The sequence below is a fragment of the Polypterus senegalus genome, chromosome 4 (assembly GCF_016835505.1).
Source record: "Polypterus senegalus isolate Bchr_013 chromosome 4, ASM1683550v1, whole genome shotgun sequence".
Classification (NCBI taxonomy): Eukaryota; Metazoa; Chordata; class Cladistia; order Polypteriformes; family Polypteridae; genus Polypterus; species Polypterus senegalus.
The window spans coordinates 190,566,632-190,589,224 of NC_053157.1; the positions used below are offsets into that span (position 1 = coordinate 190,566,632).

Below are 22,593 nucleotides of genomic sequence, written 5' to 3' on the forward strand. Positions count from 1 at the left end.
CCGTATGGGACGTCGGTAGCGGTGGCGAATCCAGCAGCGAATCAGAAGATGATGATTAAAATGGAATATTCTGGTGAGCACAATAATTTTCCACTTGCCGTTACAGTCCTTTACCGATTGTCTCTATACGGTTCTTTCTTTTCTCATTTCACAGGGCTATTTGTGATTCCCACCTGTCGCAGCATGGTGTGACAAACACTGAACTTTCTGCAGTAGGGGTACTGCTTACAGTTAGTACAATATACTGTATCATGTGCAGAAAGAATTAAACGAGACGTAATTATTCTCCATTACAGTTATTTACGTCTGTGTCTTACTTCAACCTCACTCGCTTCCTATACAATCACAATGCGTGTCATACACAGGGCAAAAGATTTTTTCCCGATTTTCTTTGTAAAAATTAGCGTGCGCGTCTTACACAAGGGCGCGTGGTACAGGAGTAAATACGGTATATGCATGTATATATGTGTGTGTATTTATATATATCTGTATACTGTATACTGGTGACTTTGAAGAACAAAAAAAGTCCGTCTACATGCGGCTCGAACCTTGTGCATGTTTGGTAGCACATATCTGTGTGAGAAGCTCTTCTCAGTCATAAAGACTAACAAAACAGCACACAGGAGTCGCCTCACTGATGAGCACCTGCAATCCATCCTGAGAATCTCCACAACACAGAACCTCACAGCAAACAGAAACGAACCTGTGGCCAAAAAAAGATGCCAGGCGTCCAGCTCTAAAATGACATATGAGCAAAGACAACTGAATGATTTGATTTGTTATTGCTGAAAGGAACACATTTTATTTATATTTCCAGGTTTTGTTATGCAGCATGTTCATATTTGAATTTGTATAATTTTGACAGGATATATTTTTATGGAGAGCAAAATCTCTTGGGATATTTAAATTCTAAGTTTATTTTTTATATAAAATTACATAAGAGTAAAGAAATTTGAATGTTTGTTCTTTTAACGTTATTTTTATTTTACTTTATTTCTAACTTGTATAATTTAGACAGGATATATTTTTATGGAGAGCAAAATATTATAAGTTGTTTAAGGTTTGAGTTGATTTATTCACGAATAATATTCCTGTCTGTTTTACCATTCCTACCAAAGATATTTCTGTCGACTAAATAAAATTCCTTCTATTTAAAATTTAAATAGAACTTGAACAAATACGATAGTTCATAATATCCACGCAGACTTGCACGTAAGAGCGGGAGTCATCCGTTTTAACAAGCAGCGTATTGCACTGATACGAAATAGCTGTGTGTATATATGTAGATATGTATGTATATGTATATATATGTTTATATATGTGTGTGTGTATGTATGTATATATATATATATGTATTTGTGTGTATATATGTGTGTATGTATTTATGTGTGTGTATATATATATATATATATATATATATATATATATATATATATATATATATATATATATATATATATATATATATATATATATATATATATATATATATATATATATATATATGACAACAACACTCATCACTCACAACAGTGACAAAACAATTACATTGACAATCAGGTTACGTTATTTTCAAAATGTTTCCTTTTCTTTTCATTGCTTCTTTAACACACTACTTCTCCTGTAAGCTGGTATTTTGCTAGTATATATATATATAGAGAGAGAGAGATAGAGATAGATAGATATGAGAACAACACTCATATCAATGACAAAACAATTACATTAACAATCATGTTACGTTATTTTAAAAAATTTTCCTTTTCTTTTTGTACCTTCTTTAACACACTATTTCTCCGCTGCGAAGCGCGGGTATTCTGCTAGTTATAGTATATGGACGAAAAAATAGGTTCCAGTTATGACCATTACGTGTAGAATTTCGAAATGAAACCTGCCCAACTTTTGTAAGTAAGCTGTAAGGAATGAGCCTGCCAAATTTCAGCCTTCTACCTACACGGGAAGTTGGAGAATTAGTGATGAGTCAGTGAGTGAGTCAGTGAGGGCTTTGCCTTTTATTAGTATAGATAAAATAACTGAGAAATCACATGTACGTAAGTATTCACAGCCTTTGCCATGAAGCTCAAAATTGAGCTCAGGTGCATCCTGTTTTCCCTGATTATCCTTAAATTGTTTCTGCAGCTTAATTGGAGTCCACCTGTGGTAAATTCAGTTGATTGGACATGATTTGGAAAGGCACACACCTGTCTCTATAAGGTCCCACAGTTCATGTCAGAGCACAAACCAAGCATGAAGTCAAGTCTGTAGACCTCCGAGACAGGATTGTTGCGAGGTACAAATCTGGGGAAGGTTACAGAAATATTTCTGCTGCTTTGAAGGTCCCATTGAGCACAGTGGCCTCCATCATCCGTAAGTGGAAGAAGTTCAAAACCACCAGGAGCGATCAGGGGAGTAGGGCTTTAGTCAGGGAGGTGACTAAGAACCCGATGGCAACATCATGCTGTGGGGATGTTTTTCAGTGGCAGGAACTGGGAGACTGGTCAGGATAAAGGGAAAGATGACTGCAGCAATGTACAGAGACATCCTGGATGAAAACCTGCTCCAGAGAGCTCTTGACCTCAGACTGGGGCGATAGTTCATCTTTCAGTAGGACAACGACCCTAAGCACACAGCCAAGATTGAACATCTATGGAGAGATCTTAAAAACCCGATGGAGCTTGAGAGGTGCTGCAAAGTGGAATGGGCGAAACTGGCCAAGGATAGGTATGCCAAGCTTGTGGCATCATATTCAAAAAGACTTGAGGCTGTTATTGCTGCCAAAGGTGCATCAACAAAGTACTGAGCAAAGGCTGTGAATATTTATGTACATGTTATTTCTCAGTTTTTTTATTTTTAATAAATTTGCAAAAACCTCTAGTAAACTTTTTTCACGTTGTCAATATGGGGTGTTGTGTGTAGAATTCTGAGGAAAAAAATGAATTTAATCCATTTTGGAATAAGGCTGTAACATAACAAAATGTGGAAAAACTGATGCACTGTGAATACTTTCCGGATATAGTGTAAATCCTTCTGTTATGTTTCTGTACATTTATACTGATTAATAATCAAAAATAGAAAGAGATGATTCTCAAGTATTAACAGCAAACATGTAGCAGCAGTCTGATTGATTGTGAGGCATGTAATGTTACCCTTTAAGGTGACAATTGTCACTATTTTACCTAAAATTACATACCTTTTTTTTCCTTAAGCAGATGACAGGCGAATGTGTGTTTTTTCTTTATATTTAAAACACCAATCCAGCATCCCATTACAGCTGTCTTCAAATAGTAGTGAAAGGTTTTCAAGTCTACTGTTTAATCATCCATAACAAGTAGTGACCGCACATTCTTTTTGTTTAATCTTTTCACCTGCTTGTTGTCCCACAGCTGAAGTTTGCATTGTAAAAGCTGTTTTAATTTAGCGGATTATCATTTTCTACACATCCTAAACAGAATCTTTACAACTTTCACATTAACAGAGTATCCCTTCTCATTAAAATAATATGTGAAACCCTAAATTTATAGACAGTGAACAATGTAGGAAACAGTATATTATTAATATGAAAGATGCAAGGGGAAGAAAGGATAGATTTATTATCCATAAGCTATGTATATACTATATATATATATATATATATTTATTTTTTATTTTTTTTTTTTTTCTTAATTCTGTCTGTTTAGGGCACACTATTTTAGACCTTGGAGCTACTTGGATTCACGGAACCATTGGAAATCCTGTCTTTCACCTGGCAGAAGACAATGGCCTCCTGGAAGAAACTACTGAAGGGGAAAGGAGTGTTGGACGCATCAGCCTCTACAGCAAAAATGGAGTGGCCTACCACCTCACTAACAGTGGTAAAAGAATCCCAAAGGACTTGGTTGAGGAATTCAGCGATCTATACAATGAGGTCTGTTTTCAGTGTTCTATGCATTTTAATTGGTTTCACTTGTTAACCTCATAATGAGAAAAATATACAGTACGTGTAATGTGGTTGAAAATATTATATTCATTTTAACACAATTGCTTTTAACATGCTGATTTTTAACAGATATCTATAAGATTGGATTAATTCAGATATTTATTTTGATTGCAATTTATTCTTTAAAAATATTATACCAGCACATGTGCATATAATAAGGTGATGGTGGGATGTTAATTAATATGATTAAAGCAGGCGTGATTGCATTATGTGAGTGAAGAAAATCATAACAAATCACCATCTTTTTACAAACAAAATATTACATACTGAATTAAATGTGTAAGGTTAAATTGAATGTATTTTCTATAATAAAGTTTAACTGATATTCTTTCTTTAAAATGGTTGTGGATAGTGTCACATTTTTTGCAGAAGTACATTGTCTATGAGCAATAAGCCACCCCAGCGACGTTTTTCTTTTGTCAATTATACTTATATTATTATTATTATTATTATTATTTTACAGGTTTATGAGCTGACTCAGGAATTTTTTCAGAGTGGTAAACCTGTTGGCGCCGAGAGCCAAAACAGTGTTGGCATATTCACCAGGGATGTGGTTAGAAAACGCATCAAACTGGACCCATATGATTCAGAGACCACCAGGAAGCTCAAACTTGCCATGCTGCAGCAATATCTAAAAGTATGAGGACTGTTTACTTTAAGTGTGATTTAAGGTTTAATTGTTAATTATAATTATTTTGTTCATATTAGATCTCCTTTTTATTTAAATAGCTTTTACGATTCCCTCACAGTTTGTGTTTATTTTTCCTGTTGTTTTAATAAATTATTAATATTATTACTAGAATTCCATCCAAGGTCAGTTCCAACCTAAACCCACTGTTAATACAACAGGAATTGGCTTAAATCAATGCTGTAACTTAAAATGCTAATTCAAAGAATTATTATTATTACATTATTTGTTAGCATACTGTTTAAAATCTTGGGTTACAATTTACCTGCCAAGTAAGAGACTAAAAAAAAAGTATAACTTCAGTTTTTTTATTTGTACCATCATGTATTCTTAGGTGGAGAGCTGCGAAAGCAGTTCCCCTAGCATGGACGAAGTGTCCTTGAGTGAATTTGGTGAATGGACAGAAATCCCTGGCGCACATCATGTCATTCCGAGCGGCTTTATCAAGATTGTGGAGCTTCTGGCACAGGACATCCCTAAGCGGATGGTGCAGCTAAATAAGCCTGTTCGCTGCATTTATTGGAACCGTTCAATGCGTAAAGAAATCACTGAGAGTGAAGATCACAACAATGACCAGTGGCATTCATCGGGTCAAGATCAGGAATACCCTGTCTACGTGGAGTGTGAAGATTGTGAGTCCTTTCCTGCAGATCATGTTATTGTCACAGTTTCTCTTGGTGTGCTCAAGAAATGTCAAGAGACCATGTTTGTCCCCGCTCTCCCAGAGGACAAAGTAATGGCCATCGAGAAGCTGGGAATCAGCACGACTGACAAGATATTCCTGGAATTCACAGAACCATTCTGGAGCCCTGAATGCAATAGTATTCAATTTGTGTGGGAAGATGAGGCACAGCTGGAAAACCTAACATATCCAGAGGAGTTATGGTACAAGAAGATCTGCAGCTTTGATGTCCTCTACCCACCAGAGCGTTATGGGTACATGCTCAGCGGATGGATCTGTGGTGACGAAGCTCTTATTATGGAAAAGTATGATGACGAAACAGTTGCAGAGACCTGCACCGAACTTCTCCGGAAATTTACAGGTGCTTTGTTTTCTTCTGCTTTAGAAACGTGTTCTCAAGTAAATGGTAAAAACCACAAACAAGTGAAAATATTAATCTATAGCTATGTTATTTATGAAAAGAAAAATAGTCTCCGCTCACTGAACTAATTGCCTTTAAGCATGGGTCAACAAATTATTTTTAAATTCTTATGGATAGCAATGCACAGAATTTCAGTTCCATTTAGTTTTGTCTGTTTTACTATCTCCCATAAAATGATGAGCTTTTTCTTTTTAAAATTACAATTTCTAGATGATGTATGAGACTCATTTGTGAAATTCCGATAAAAAAAATGGTCACTAACATACAGTACCAGAGCGTCCTGCTGATAAAGTAGATGTCATCTGTTTGTTTTGGTTGTCTGCTGCAATTTAATAATAATACATTTTATTTTTTAGCTTATTTCATTTCATCAAGCAAAGAATAGCTATAATCCTAAAAATCGGTTTCATCTGTCAGTTAGCATGACTTATGAAAATCTGTCAAAACACTGTATGAGGATGCTTCATTCTTAAAAATTTTATTTTTGCTTCCTTATATGTGAGTCATCAGATTTTGTAATTCTGGTCACTGCCTAGTCTCAGTTGTAATGCTTGGTATGCATAGGATTAACAATAATCATGGGTAATCTCTCTACTTATTTTACTTATTTTTGTAGGTTTTTTATAGACAGCAACTGTTCCAAGAATATATTTAAATGAATAAAGACAAAAATTATGTTTTATCAGAATATGGAGTATGACATATAATTAGGTACTGGCAATAATTATTTTAAGCAAAACACTATCTGTTTTGAGAAGTGATTTCTGTTGATTTGTAAAATTCAAAACACCAACAGTACTTGTGAGGGAAAATCTATTTTGGACATCCATAATGTGCTTGCTGTTGCATTTATTTTTCTGCTACTGTGCCTATAATAATAAGCTTGCAAGCCACACTCACATCTCAGTTCAATTTGAGTGAACAAGGCATTTCATACATCACATTTTGAGATTTAATTAAAGAGTATGTCAGGTCTCATTTGAAAACTGTTCTTTACATTTCACATTTTGGGGTTTGGCTTCAATGCAATTCTAGTATTACTGTCAACACATTGTTTAACATTTCACACACATTCATTTGTGTAATGCTTGGGCGGATTTAAGATAACTGTGTGAAATGCAGTCCTTTTTCTTATGTGGTTTTTATGAAGGCCCCACCCTATCCTTTGTAGACTTCTAAGTGTTCATGTATTCCCTGCAAGGTGGTTAAAAGTGTTACTTCAAAGCTCCAGAGATCTGGAGTTTATTTCTGGCGCTTTATGAATTGTGCATGCTCTTGTTGTGTCCTCCCATATGTCCATAGTTGGGTTGTGCTATAGTAATTAGTCATGGCCAGTAACAGTGCACTGAACGGATAACGTGCAGTGAATACACCTGACTTACAGTTTTCATCCTCTTTCTCTGTACGTTTAGCATTAGTTTTCTCCGAGGTTGATACACTTGCTGTTTCCTGAGCAGCTATGCTTTACTCCACCCTAGCAGCCCGCTTCTTCTCTTCTTCTGTCGGCATCTTTTCATGTTAAAACTGACTACGTCGGTGTTTGTGTTGCAATTACTTAGTACGTTTTCCTTAATTTTTCACTTAAGCTGGCACTTAAGTGTTCGATCTGCCTCAAGAATGATTTAAGATATGAAGAGCTAGGGGAAGTGATGGCAGAGAACAGCGCCTGTACGCATGCCTTGCACGGACGTTGCTGAGAGTTGATTCTACAATAAAATAAAATAAAAATAAAAAGAGGAATAACCTTGGAGGTCGGGCAGCACGGTGGCACAGTGAGTGCCTCGCAGTTAGGAGACCCGGGTTCGCTTCCCGGGTCCTCCCTGCGTGGAGTTTGCTTGTTCTCCCCGTGTCTGCGTGGGTTTCCTCCCACAGTCCAAAGACATGCAGGTTAGGTGGATTGGTGATTCTGAATTGGCCCTAGTGTGTGCTTGGTTTGTGGGTGTGTTTGTGTGTGTCCTGCGGTGGGTTGGCACCCTGCCCGGGATTGGTCCCTGCCTTGTGCCCTGTGTTGGCTGGGATTGGCTCCAGCAGACCCCCGTGACCCTGTGTTCAGATTCAGCGGGTTGGAAAATGGATGGATGGATAACCTTGGAGGTCAATTATCACCCTGAAAGCGTATAGAAGACGTCATGTTGTATATGTGTACCAAATTTCAGGTTAATAAGTTAAACAGATTGCGAGCTACAAGTGATTTAAAATCCTGGACAGACAAAGAAACAGCCATGGTAGCATATTATATAAAGAAGATAAAGTGGCCTTAAAATTGACCAAATGTCAATCCCATGTCAGTTTTACAATTTGCAGCAGGGACAGGCTTTGCCTTCTAGTAAAAGTGTGTTGGTAAACGGTGATGAAAAAGTGAAATTGGCCATATATCCACTGCTTGGTTTATCAGCTACTGAATTCACATGTCTTTAAGTAATTGCTTTTTTTTATTGATTTTTAAACTTAATCACCTCCAAATCAAGTCTGTCAAGAATGATATGGTTGTATACATTAAATTAACAATGCAGGTCTGAGTTGAGGAAGAGCACAATATTTCAGCTTTATGGAGGTGAATTTAGATCTGCAGTTGGTAGGATACCACTTGCTAAAAATGTATCAATAAAGCCTATAAATACAGTGGATTTAATATATTCTTCTGAATGAGTACGAGAATCTTAACAAAAAGACAGCTGAGCATTTAGCACTGCAGCGCAGACATACATGTGTCCTTCAGATTATCACCCTCCTTGTCAGCCTCTACTACTACTCAACCTTCCAATGTGTACGTACAGTAGAACGTAATAGGACCTGTGAAATGGAGGCAATTCTAATAACTATTAACTCAACCAAACAAGCTTATTTTTCACTGTTGAAGGGACAGCAAAACAACAAGTCAACTTTAAAGTACATGTTGTTGCCTGGGTGAGCAAGTAGCATTAAACTCCATGATTTCCTGATTGATCAATGGCTCCCCTTCACCATATGACATTGACCAAGTTGGTCAACCCACCTATGCTACACCTGCAACAAAAAAAACAACAGAGACTATCTATTAAGGGTACGGTCACATAGCAAAGAAGATTAGGGAGCTGAACCTGCACCCTTGTGGATTACAGTCTAATGCTTTAGTTGTTATACTAAAAGCACTTTGCTATCTATCTAATCTTAAAATCATGAAATATTCCTTACCTGTAGATATTGACAGGGTATTAATTTTCTCACAGCTTACCTGCCCTAGTGAGATAGGCCTATATTTAGAACTATCTCCGGTTAAATTGTGCACAGCAGGATGTCTTTTTTGGAAGTCTGGAGAGAGAATCTGACAGGATTTGAGAGGAGCAGTAAACATGGTTGACAGCAGATAATGAAAGTGAGTGTCCGGCTAGAAATCTTCTAGCTAAAGTAGGAAGTAAACAAGATTAATGGATAAACAATGTGTTAAATTAAGGGATGCATGAACATTTTAGAGAGCCAAATACTGAGGATTTAAATTTACACATGACTGAGGTAAGCCACACTTTAGCTTTGCACATTCCAAAGCACCACTGATCCAAGACTTTAATCAGATTTTATCAATCAGTATAACTGATTACTTAGCTATATACAGTACATCTGTCTAAGTAAATGCTGAGAGTTACACCCATTTCTGTTTTTTTGCATTTGTATGTCTTTGTAAGCTCACTCAGCTTGTATTCAGTCAAGACGGCTATTTAAGAATAAACTGAATTCAAATGAGTTGAAACTAACTGAACAGAAATATAGGGAGCTAATTTAACTGCATTTCAGATCATTTTCAAATTTAGGATCTTTTCTGTTTAATAAAAGCATTGCCATATCTACTGCATAGTGAAACCTTCCTTATTCAACCAACATTCAATCTTTCATCATTCTCCCATACCATAAGCAACTTTAATTTTGTGGAAAAGAAGACAAAAATTAATTACTTGTTGTTATCCTCGTAAGCTGATTGAACCTTGTGATTAAAACTCCAGTATTGTTATTGGAACTCCGAAGTAGAGGTTAAGGTGACCAGAACAAAATGATTACTTTGAGGTCCAGGATATTTCATTGATTTGGGTTTTCTGGTCAGTTCAGTGCTGTTCAGCTGGAAGTCCATAGTCAGTGTCCTTTCCTGGCTCTCAGTAGGCCAAGAAACTGTTGGAATCAATGAGTACTGAATTAAGTCCACCTGTGCCGGATATCATGTCATATGTACATTGTTTTGCAAGGAAAGACTAATTAGGGTTAATGAAATTCAAAGTGGGCTCAGGTGGAGAAGCTGCTCTTCTATAAAGAGTATCACGGGACGTCAGGAGAATTCAGCAGATGGACAGCAACTCAGAGGTTGACCTCTTGAATTATACCGACATCCTGTAAAGTCCTGGCTACTGTTCTGTGCTGTTGGCAGCAACACTGTATTTATTATTGACACTCAGGTGCTGCATAATTTTTCTGATCTACCTTTCACAATAATGACTAACTTTTTTTTGTCACACATAAAATATTCCGTTATACTTAAAAGTTAACTCAAAATGTGCATTGACAAGTTAATTATATAGCATATACATTTAATAAAATAACTAATTCAGTGTAATTAGTATCTGCCATAACTGATGATAGCTTACAGTGGCCTGAATTTGTCACTCAAGACACAATCAAACATGCAAATGGCTGAATGAAACTTGATTATTTATGAAACTTTAGAAAAAGAGGAACTTGTGTTCTAAGTCATTTGTTAAACTAAAGCAACCCTATTACATATTTACAGAGTTAAGGGGTTTCAAAACCTATCAATGCCACATTGGGTGCAAAGCATAAACCAGCCCTGGAAGGGACTCCAGTCTTTTGGAGGACATACTGTCACAAGACTGGTTTATAGTTGCCAATATAGTTAACATTCACATCTTTAAAGGAAGACTCCAACCCAAAATGTTATTTATTTTGTTTGTTGTATGCCCTGTGGTGTTTGAAGCAATTGCAAAAAATGTTTTAATCTGTTTTCAAGGAGAACGGTTTTATGATGGCTTCTTACTTTTGAAGCTTGTTGTGTCATAAGCTTTGTGACCTTCATTCTCCAGGAAAACTTGAGATTATAAATGTTTCTTAGTCATTTTTACAGACAACACAGGGTAAGTAACAGATACAAATGTATAATTTCGTGGAATATTCCTTTAAGAGCTTGAGAGAAACCAGACTGTCTGGAGATACTGTATGTGAATATGAGAAAATGCAAACTCCTCATACTGTTTAGACAATGAACAGGCCTTGATTTTAACCCAAATCCATGATACATCGACACATCAGTATTAACTGCTATGGCGTACACTTCATGTTCCTGTATTTACTACAACAAAAAACATAAAAGAAATACAATTTCAGAGTTGAATAAGTTTGATTTAATTTTTTCTGCTATTTGCAATTGCTTATATATCGGTGGTGTTATCCACTGTGATGATTTGAGTTTCATCTGATTATGGTCATTTTTCTCATCAAATTTTTCTTTTGGACCAAGATATGATTGTTGTTATTACTATTTTAGTCTCATAATCAAGATCTTGCTCTCTGTGTTAACACTCACAGTTTTGTGTATGTGTCCTTTTGAACTGTGAAACTCTCACCCTCTGTCAATTAGATATTCTGCAAGCCATCAGACTACAGATGTACGTGGCTTCCATTTTGGTCTCATTTGTTCATGATTGCTTCTCAAACTGTATAAAACAATCAAGTATACTCTGCATTTTTATAATCTTCAGTAATTGGAATTTGAATCCTCATTACCTTGCTGAGAGTGCTACTAGATTATTTTGCTAATTCCAAGTGTGTGTGCGGCGTGACACACTAAGTGCAAAAGCTGAAACCTGTTGCTTAATATAATCAGACTAGTAAATACAATAATTTCTAGAAAAATGAGTATCGCTTTATGTCGTTTCCTACATCTGGCAAAGTAAGAGGTAAAGCAGTAATTGGTAAATTGAGTGATGTTGCTGACAGTTGCTGCTTGCTTAACTGAAAGGAATAAACTGAGTTTAATGTCAAATTTTCGGGCTTAAAATGATGGAATAATAGTATTTAAAAATTGGATTTACAGAGTTAATTTGTACTGTATGCTGCTTCTACTGCAAAGTTCTTAAATTTACACATTTCACAGTTGTATATTTGATTCATCTAAATCTTTCATTATATTGAAATTCTCCATAAATTCAATAGAAGATAATTCTTGTCACTGACAGATTTTCTTGTCTCCTATATATCGCCTTTAAAAAAGGAAAAACTTCAAAATATGAGATAAATTATCTTAGTTTTTTCATTCTGATTAATCTTTTAACAGCTATGTAATGAATAAAGTAATACATTTGAAGGGTGACATTTTGCTATTAAGCTGAATTTATATTGGCATCCTGCTATGGCATTCTTTTGATAAAAATATTTTTGTGGTGTCACTTAACTGAATTATAATTTTAGGCGAATTAGCATGAAATCACTTCTAAGCAATTTTTAACTTAATTGTGACAATAAATGTTTTTCAGCTTATTAATAGGTTTTGCAAGACTTTTTACATTTCAGAAGTGGAAAGGCAGAGATGTTAATTATATATATTTAATTTAGGTATATGTATGTTTGTGTGTATGTATGTGTGTGTATGTATATGTATATATATCATTTAAATATGACTGAAATGTATAAAATACAATATATTGCTTTGAAATGTAACTTTAATTGTAACTTTAACTGTCCCCAGAGTTTGTTTTCAGTTGACTTGTCACCAACAATAGAGAGAAAATAATTGTTGTTGAAGTAATGCAATATAGAAGTGAAGTTTCTTCTACTATGATAATTACATTTAGTTACTTTTTTTTTATTCATTATTAATTTTGTATTTTGCTTTTGTTTTTTCTTTCCAGGGAACCAAAACATTCCAAAACCTTGCAGGATCTTGCGCTCTGCCTGGGGAAGCAACCCCTACATACGTGGATCCTACTCTTTCACTCGTGTGGGCTCAACTGGGACTGATGTAGAGAAGCTTGCCATGCCATTGCCTTATGCTGAAAGCACAAAATCACCTGTAAGTGTTATAAAAAGAACATTGTTGTATGTTTTTCCCCAGTGTGGCTAAGCACATTGTGCAGTTACATGTTTATTATTTCAGGTGAAGACAGATTCCCTCTACATGTTGATCTGTAGAGCCCATCAAAAACAATCAAACAATAATACTGTCTATACATCCATCAGTTCTGGGTTTCATTATGTGGCTTGTTTGTAATAGAGAAGCCAGACTTTGATACTGGGAAGTACATAAATAATGCATTTGTGGGATCACTTTATTCTCCATTGTGTCATATAATGGGTAATGTTTAATTGTAGCACGACTTATCCAGCATGTTTCAAACCTTTAGGAATTAATTAAAAGTAATTATTGAACATTTGGTGGTGCCTATACCAGTTGTGGTTTGCAACTTTATAAAGAATGTAGCTTCAGCCTAACAAAAAAAATAATATTTTTTTTCATGCTACAAAGTATAGCCAAAGTTTTACTTAGATTTTTTATTTAAGAAATAATTTTGGTTATGAAAAATTGAACTAGCAATGTATGAGGATAAGATGAATTTTGGCTCTATGACCTGGCAGGCAATTCTTACATTCTCCACACCACCTGCCATGGTTGGTGTAGTAAGATGATCTGCTGCATTGCCTGCAATTTTTTCCCCCATCACTGTATAATCTTCTTGAAAAGTCCAGATAGAAGATTGAAGAGTCTTTTAAAAAGTAAGTAAAGTTACCTTTACCTGCCCCATGTGAGTGTGTGTCTGAATTTGTTTGGTCGAGTGGTACACCTTAAATTAATTCATGTCTTGCACCTTATCCTGCTGGGATAGATAAAGCATCCGGCGGACCATGTAATGGAAGAGGTCCAGTCAGAAACTGTGTGAATAGATACAGCCTTTAGTGTTTATTATCAATAATCTTTTATAGGAGAGGATTATTGTCATTTGTCATTGTCTTTCATGGAGTGATCTATTAATATAAAGATGAATAATGGCATAAATTTAAAATCCACACACTGTGCAAGTTGGGCAAACGTTACATTTGCCCAGATTGAGAAGACTGATAGTCTGACAACCTGGCTGACCCAACAGCATTTATGGTTCATCACAGATGCACTAGTTGTGGTACCTGCTTTCAAGAAAGCATTTAAGTAGTTGCAATCGTCTTCACGTGTGATACAGCGGATCTTCAACAGGGAGCATTGATGGGTATGTTATAAATTGTAATGAAAGGTTGTGCTGTAAATGGAATTAAAATCAAAGAAATTCTAGTAATTTGCTCATCTGAAGAAAGAAAAATGTACTCAATGATATGCAGCAACCACCCTTCCATTTTATAAACTCATGTAAATACAATTTTGTGGTTCACAGAGACCTGGTGACTATCCTGGTAACATCTTTGAGATGTGAGAGTAAAACCCTCACTGACACAAGTAGAACATACAAACTTCACACTTACTGTTACAGGGCCTGTTTTCAAAGTCATTGTCTGGAAACTGTCATAGCATCCTCTATTATTGTGTATTAATTTGTTCATGTAACCATGTAATACACCTGATCAGTCTCTCGAGACAGACACATTGCCGATGGTTGTGCCCCAGGGGTCATTAAAGGCCTGAATCTAGGTATTTATGGTGGACACTCGCAAGCCCAGACACTCAGACTCCTCGCTCAGTCTCTCGAGAGCCCCGATCAGAGCCTCCATTGACTCTGCGAATATCACAGCATCACTGGAAAAGTCCAGATTAATAACTTTTTGGTGAATCTTCACCAACAGATGCCACACAGCCCCTGGATACCATGACCCTGCCCAACAGCCAGTACATGAAAGCACTGAACAGAGTAGGAGCAAGAACACAACACTGACAAACCCCAGAATAAACTGGAAAAAACACAGAGGTTCTGCCTCCACTCTGCACAGCAGTATTAGTATACAGGCTGGCCTAAAGTGACTAAAGTAGTGAAAAAAGAATACATTGATGGAGTTTCAGATTAATTTTGTTATTAAGAATGCATTTTTGCAAATAATTTCAGATATTCCTTTTAAAAACTTTTTCTTTTTTTGTGCCTTGTACATCTATTCATTTCACTTTAAAAATAATTTTATCCTTCAACAATGTAATTGTGCCATTTGTTCCTGTCAACAAATCATAACTGTGTAAAGAATAAAAATATCTTACTGCACTTTTCTCTTGTAAGTAATGGCCACTATTGTATATCTAAATAAATAGTTTTGTTTTTCATAGCCTCTGCAGGTCTTGTTTGCTGGAGAATCCACCCACAGGAAGTATTATTCCACAAGTCATGGTGCTTTGCTGTCCGGCCAGAGAGTGGCAGCTAACCTCATCGAGATGTACCAGGACATGTACAATGAAGACACTGCAAAGCCTAGCATTTAAAGAACCACTGACTAGTGATACGGATGTGTGTCTAATGTGTCTTTTTTATATTTAGTAGGATACTTTTTTAATCTTCTCTGGTTTTTAAACTAGAATTATGTAGAGCTTATTTTGAGATGTACTGTAATGTTAGCAGAGAAAAGGTGCTTTCATCCGTCTTGTACTATTTTTCCTGATTGATACATTCTTTTTGTAAGTTGAAAATAATCGATTTTAACATTTCTATCATTTTTCTGTTTTTGTAAGTGCCTTCTGCATTAAGTGTTATAAAAAGTAAATCTAATAAAGCATATCAGATTATTAATGCAGAATTAGATTACAGTGAATCCTTTAGTGTCAATAAGTATTAGGGGAAAAAAAGTATTTCTTTGGTTCTCTAAAGCACCTTGCAGTTGTGTGCAGTATGAAAGGTGCTAATTAAAATAAAAATTGCTTGAGGAAGGAAAAGTCTTTTAAAGTCTATTAAAATGCCAAAAACCTATTTCTGGGTAACAAACATGCACACCCAAAATATATATCTTATTACAATTGTGATGGTTGAACCATGGCTTTGGAGGAGCCTTGCAAGAGCTGATGGATCTACAGCTACAGTATATCACCTTTAGTCTTGTACTTCTGGTGAACAGGTATAGAAGGAGGTTTTAGGCAAACAGTAATCCAGCACTAAAGTCATTAACGGCAAAAGAAGAACCTGGATTGTTTCAACATCTATGGTGGTAGAAGAAGGCTGCTCTGGTACAGTGATCTCTGATTGTTGTGGCATCTCCATTTCACCAAAACAATTTTATTAACCTGTCAAAATTGTGTGGACACCATATGCATCCTGGCTTTTCCAATTTTAACAGTGCTGGCTACTATCAAGAGCCCCACCCATCAATTGCTCTGTTCTAGCCCCAACAGAATGGGTTTGTGATAAATAGACTATTAATCTGGAGGTCCCTAGTTATGAATCTACACATAGATTCTGGTCACTACAAGGTCATCTGGCACTCCGATTGAGGTAAGTGTATTGTGTGTAGTGTGGCAGACCTATTGAGGATCCCTTTTGTTCACCCTCTAAGGAAAGGAGGCTAGAAAGAATATTCTGAACATTTTCTCTCTCATTGTAAATGGCTAGAAAACTAGATTTGGTAGAATCACCTTTCTGTGGTCAAATCTCAAACTGAACCTCTAGTTGATAGACAGTGGCTCATCAATGATCATATACTGTATGTTCTGAGACACTTATTTGATTTTCAACTTAAAAGGGAAAAATGAAAAACGCTAAACAGTTACTTTTTTCCTTTTGTTCTTTCGCACATCAGAAAAGAAAAATGCAAGAAACGAGAAAACACCCTGTATTTATTTTGTCTGAACCGGATGTTTTTGTAGATCAACAACCTGGTCAGGTAATGCGCCACTTGCAGCAAACACTGGTCACTGGTGTGTAGACTGGACCATCATCATGATGTTGGAACAGTACTCGGACGTGATTTTAGAGATGGTAAAACAAGACATGCCATCGAAAATTATATCTGAGCGTCTGTCATATGAACACGGAGAAGCGAGAAGGATTTCTGCGAGAAATGTTAGAAAGTTTTGTGCTGAGCAAATCTCAGGCTGTTGACTCTTTGACACACATTTGGAGATAAAGGTGACAAACTTCAAGGCTGTCGATCAATGTGTTGTGAGGAGGACTGTTCGCACTTGTTGTCAAAAATCACGCAGAAGAAGTACTTCCAGTATCAGACAACAAAAATATGTTTGTTTTTGTTGTTTTTGAGCTATTACACTTTCATTATTTGAATCACAAATAAATCCAGAAAAGTATGTGTAATTTTAAGTTTATGACTGCTATTTGTTACCATAGAATTAAAAAATACCTTATTTTCCCTCATTTTATTCTTTGATCAAAAATCAAAATCTGAAAATCCTTTCATTTTCGTTTTTTCCTTTTTGCTTCTAAAATAAAATTTCAAATACCAAAAAGTACACGGACCATATGCAGCATATACAACCTTGACAGGCAAGGTTTTTATTTCAAACCACCACGAAGAGACACATAATTTGTAAATTATTTCTGTTTTCTGTACAAACCCAAAATGAAATAAGAGAAGCAAGGTTTAACCAGTCATTAACTTTCCTAGTGCAGTTTTTTTGTGATTTAAAAAATATGACATATCACACAATTTACACTTTGCGTGCAAAAACTCTTTAATAAAAGTATTGTCTTGGCCAAACCTGTTTCTAACTCAACTCTGAGACCCTGAGTAAGTCATTTTACCTGCCTGGGGTGTAGTTGAAAAAAATACAGGCTAGGAGGTGGATGGAAGTTTAAGTGTCTGTGTACCTTTCTCACTTCATAATGATTTGACGGCTTCCTAGTTTGGGACATTTTGGCTTTTAAACTTTTAAGGAACTTGAGTTTAGTTTTTATTTGATTCAGAACAATGTAAAACCTATGTATGACTGCTGACCTGTTGATTTAACTTTCATACAGTGCAAGTCCTTACAGTCATCTTCTCATGCTTTCTAGCTGAAGAGCTCTTGGACTAATTACAAGAGATAAAACCTTCTTTGAAATGTTGACCAAACACTCAGACTCCCCTGTAAGTCCTCAGATGGATGCTACTCTTTGACTCCCTGGCCTGGAATACTGTAAGGTTTCTGTATGTGCAGATTTTTTGTACACTGCTGGTCACACTCACCTTTGGATACATCTCCACAGGAATGATGATGGATAAATGATAAACAAGGACCCATGTATCTCTTTAACACTTAAGTACTATATTAGAACATATAATGTATACACACACTGTATCTGATGATTTTTATGGTACTGTTAACACTAGAATTACCAGAGCCTACGAAAAAACTTGTAGATCCGGCCCACCTTAAATCTGTTAGCAGCTCTCCGTCAGCGTCTTTTGTCCTGTAAATGTGCCGATAAAGACAAGCAGCAAGCAGCCTGGTATCCCATCCCCCCACCGCCGCAGAACATGCACAATGTTCTCCCAGCTCATGCCTTGATTGATTATCTGGGAGTGAAGTGCTGGAGTTTTAGAGTGGAAATAATAGATCGTTATTTGGAGCACATGCATTTCATGTGTGTTCCGTTTCTACACTAATCTGTGTAAACACATTGTTAAACTAGAAACGTTTTTCATGTTTTAGTAGTAAATGACAAAATGTTGGCATAAACTATATAATGTGTAAAACCTAAAATCCAACAATCAAATAAATACTTTCACAAAAAGTTGAAGAATGATACAACAGCTTCTGTGGTGTAGTGGTAAGATTTGCTGACTTGTAATCAAGAGTCCCCGGTTCGATCCTGACTGCCTCCTATAGTTGCTGTTTTCAATAGATAGCTTCTGTTATTGTTAATATTATACAGTACACAAATACATTTGGTTTGAATCTGTAACAGAGGATGAAAACGGATTTAAGGTGGGCCGGAGTTTTTTTGTAGGCCCTGGTAATTCTAGTGTTAACACTACTTATTATTAATATTATTATAATTATTACTATTGCCATTTTTACAGAAAAGCACTGTACTTCAGAATTACTTCAAATTTTCTACTGATTGGTTAACTCGACTCTTCAGTTCCACCCGGGGGTTAAACGCTAACATTACTCAAAGTTTTTGTCTGTTTTTACCTGCATTTTTATTACTCTTTAATTTAATATTGTTTTTTGTATCAGTATGGTGCTGCTGGATTATGTGAATTTTTCCTTGGGATTAATAAAGTATCTATCTATCTATCTATCTATCTATCTATCTATCTATCTATCTATCTAACCCTGTTAAAACATCAGAAAACATTGGCAATAAAAAATGTTTCATCAATAACATTTTATAAAGCATTTAAGTGTTTGGGAATAGTTTCCACAAAGAATTTATATCAACCAAAGGAGGTACATGCCTCCTGGATCACCCAGCAGAGTAACTCGTTTTCCCCCTCTCTGTTCATACTGGGTCTTAGTTTTGCATCTCGCCATCTTGGAGGCTGTAGGCAAGCTGTAATAACTAATAACACTCTCTGAAACAGTTTCTCCACATAGGGTAGTTGTACCTACCCCCATTAAATATTCTTAAATTGCATTATCATACTTGTTTTCATAATTTTTTACTGGTAAAATGCATAATCAAATGATAAATGTCATCGATCAGTTCCTAAAGTTTTCCTCAGCTTGGCGTTTTAAAATCACTCCTTTCCGCAGGCTGGTGAAGTCAATTCCATCTTTGTCATTACCATACAGCCATCTCTGTTAATAGCTAAACTCAGATATATGTAAGTGGATAAGCCTATGGTGTCCTGCATAATAGACTATCACCCAACTGACTGCAGTTTGTGAGACTCAAGGACGGTATGTCTGCTATGGATGTAACACTGAAGCACCACAGGCAACAGTTCTGTCTCCTTCTCCCTTCACTCTGTACACTTCTAACTACAAATATAACACCAGTCTTGTACTGTCTGGTGAAGAGGTATAGGAGGAGGTTTTAGACAAACAGTAATCCGGCACTAAAGTTATCAGTGGCAAAGGAAGAACCTGGATTGTTACAACATCTATGATGGTAGAAGAAGGCTGCTGTGGTACAATGGTCTCTGATTGTTGTGGCATCTCCATTTCACCAAAACAATTTTACTAACCTGTCAAAATTGTGTGGACACTATATGCATCCTGGCTTCACGTGCAATCATGTATATCACCATGTATAGAATTCACACTAAAACATGGCGTATGGACAAAAGTTAAAATGTGCATACGCACAAAAAAATTCAGATTCACAAATTCATGCATAAGTCGCCGTCCACACACTTCGGCTCCTTAAATTCCTTAAATGCTGCCCCACTCTGACTACTCCCAGAATTATGCCCCTTTAAAAATGCAAATCAATAGAAATAGCCTGTTACTTTCAGCGTTTTGTGAAGACAATTTCAAAAGTATAAAAAAAAAAAACTTCAGCGAATACAAAAAGGAGGTAATGAAAAACGCACTATTTGTTGGCTTAAGCAGTGGAATAAGCAACAAAAGGAAAATGATGGAGTGATACAGCATGGCAGAGACAATCGAAAGTTCAAATTCAGAAAGTGCCCGAAATAAAAAAGAAGTGGTCAGATGTCAAAGTTGAGGTGAAAAGGCGAGTTGTAGCCCATCGTCAAAGTGTCATACGGAAGCGTATTAGGGCACAGAGAAAAGAAAAAAATAGGGACACAGTGAAGAAAAAAAAGGTTGAAATGTAGACTTTAATCTCAAAATTTCCACTTTAATCTCATAGTTTATTTTGTCATTAAAGTAGAACATTGTAAACTTCATCTTAAAATCAATGTTTAATTTACTACAATTTCTCAAATACAATTGTATCAAAAGTAGCATGTGTTCCCCGAACCTGTCATTAATCACTATGTGCTTCTTAAACAGGTCCTGTCTTTCATAGACAGGAGCATGTAGGCGCCACACAGAATCCATTATATTTATGATATTACAGCTCTCTGAACATTTTAGAGTAGTAAGATGTATACTTGATATCATTTTCACAATGAAATGCATTAAAGCATGTATTAAACTTGTCGGGATACATTGGCACAGCGATAGTGATGAGCTGGTGCCCCATCCAGGTATTGTTCTTGCCTTCCCTGTCCAGGGATTGTTCCTGCCTCCCGCAAGATGCTTGCTGCACTGTGCACGACCCTGAGTGGACTAATTTAATGCAGCAGTACTGTCTCCATCAAACATACTAACCCCTAATTCCTCGCCTTTCATTTTCTTTCTCCACGTAACTATTCACCACCTAATGAGTTCTGTAATAAATATCTTAGCATGCTGATCCTTCAAAACTTTTATGGAACATTGAAAAATCTTTATCATACATGTTTAATTATTCCATCCATCCAGGGTCGCACCAGTCCCAGCAAGCATCAAGTGTGAGGCAGGAACAAGTTCAAATAGACTGCCGCATGACTGAGTGGAATCCATGCAGATGCTGGTGGATTTCTTTAAGCAGTGTGTGCTATAAATGTCCTCCAGGGCTGAAAGGTGTATCACAATAATCCTCTGCACTCTCGACACAACTGCCATGCAGCTTCCCGATCAGCTGCTCTGTAGCTATAATACCACACACACATACAATGGGATGAAATACTCTAAGTGGTGCATTGAGAGTAACAAAGCTAAAGAAACTATGGGATTTGGAATAGTTTGTTCATTCCATGCACCATTATATTGTATATTAGAATGATTAAAACCAAGTGAATTAAATTTGTATCTGATACGCAGTTAATTTCAATATATTTGATAAATCCATCGTCACTGATGCGAATTTGGTAAAAGGGAGACCACAAAGGAACAGTAGCACTGGCACTGCTTTGACACTGGGGACAGCCAGTTTGCAAAACTGAGCAGAAAAGTATGTACGCAGAGGGGGAGGCTTCTGTGAGAATGTGCATGGCTTTACGCCAAGTTTAGTTTTTATACATTGTGATGTGAGCATGGAAATGGGCGTATGCAACATTTTCATGTGTATGCACCGTTTATGCATGAGGCCCCAGGTCATTTGCAGAAATTCTCAGATGATTCTGCGCTTATGGGTTGTTTCCATAAGGCACATGAGGTTCAGTATAAAAGTCATGTGGAGAACATTGTTCCTTGGTGCAGCAAGAATTATCTCCAACTTAGCATCAGCAAAACTAAAGAACTGGTTATTGAGTTTCACCACACCAAAGAGCCTCTATTCCCGGTCACTATTCAGGAAGTTGGTGTAGAGGTGGTCCCCTCCTACAAGTACTTAGGGACCCACATCAAAGACAGGTTGCACTGCTCTATTAACATACTTATACTTCAATATAAGTAGGGACATCCTTCATTACTTCTGCAACTCTGTGATGGCCAGTGTGATAGTCAAAACTGTGGCTTACTGGTCTGGTTACATCACTTCATGAGAGGCCCACCAACTTAACAACCTAATTAAAACAGTAGGCTCTATTATGAGATGCACTCTGGACCCCCTGGAGTTAGTAGCGAAGGAGAGAACTAAAATCAAACTGAGCGCCATTATGAACAATGCTGCACATCCTCTCTTTGACACATTAACTCTGAGGACTTTCAGCCAATGAGTAATTTTTAGCAGAAGTGTGTCAAGAAATGTTACTGGGGTTCCTTCATACCAACAACAATAAAACTGCATAATGCCTCAATACAACAATAACTGCAAATTCAGAAGTTTCCTTTCTTTTTAGTTTTCTTTCCTTTTAATCCTTCAGTTGTATATTTAGGAGGGGCCTATTGTTTGTCATAATATAGTAATATTATTTACTAGGCAACCCGCGGCGTACCATACGCGGCATAATCAGGCCGTTTTTTTAATAATTTTTAAGCACAGGGAGAAAATTTAACATTTGCAAAATCGGTAATGTAA

At 36.4% G+C, this 22,593-nt stretch overlaps 1 protein-coding gene across 2 annotated transcripts in view; it reads left to right on the forward strand.

The window, feature by feature from the left end:
• Positions 1-15,502, forward strand: part of smox (spermine oxidase) — a 126,854-nt gene extending 111,352 nt beyond the window's left edge. For both annotated transcript variants that reach the window (XM_039751818.1, XM_039751819.1), the window contains exons 3-7: positions 3,675-3,901; positions 4,437-4,610; positions 4,996-5,704; positions 12,652-12,812; positions 15,039-15,502. In XM_039751818.1, coding sequence (XP_039607752.1) covers positions 3,675-3,901; positions 4,437-4,610; positions 4,996-5,704; positions 12,652-12,812; positions 15,039-15,191 — 1,424 coding nt within the window. In that variant the 3' untranslated portion in view covers positions 15,192-15,502. The remainder of the gene's footprint in view (positions 1-3,674; positions 3,902-4,436; positions 4,611-4,995; positions 5,705-12,651; positions 12,813-15,038) is intronic.
• The last annotated feature ends 7,091 nt before the right edge of the window (positions 15,503-22,593 follow it).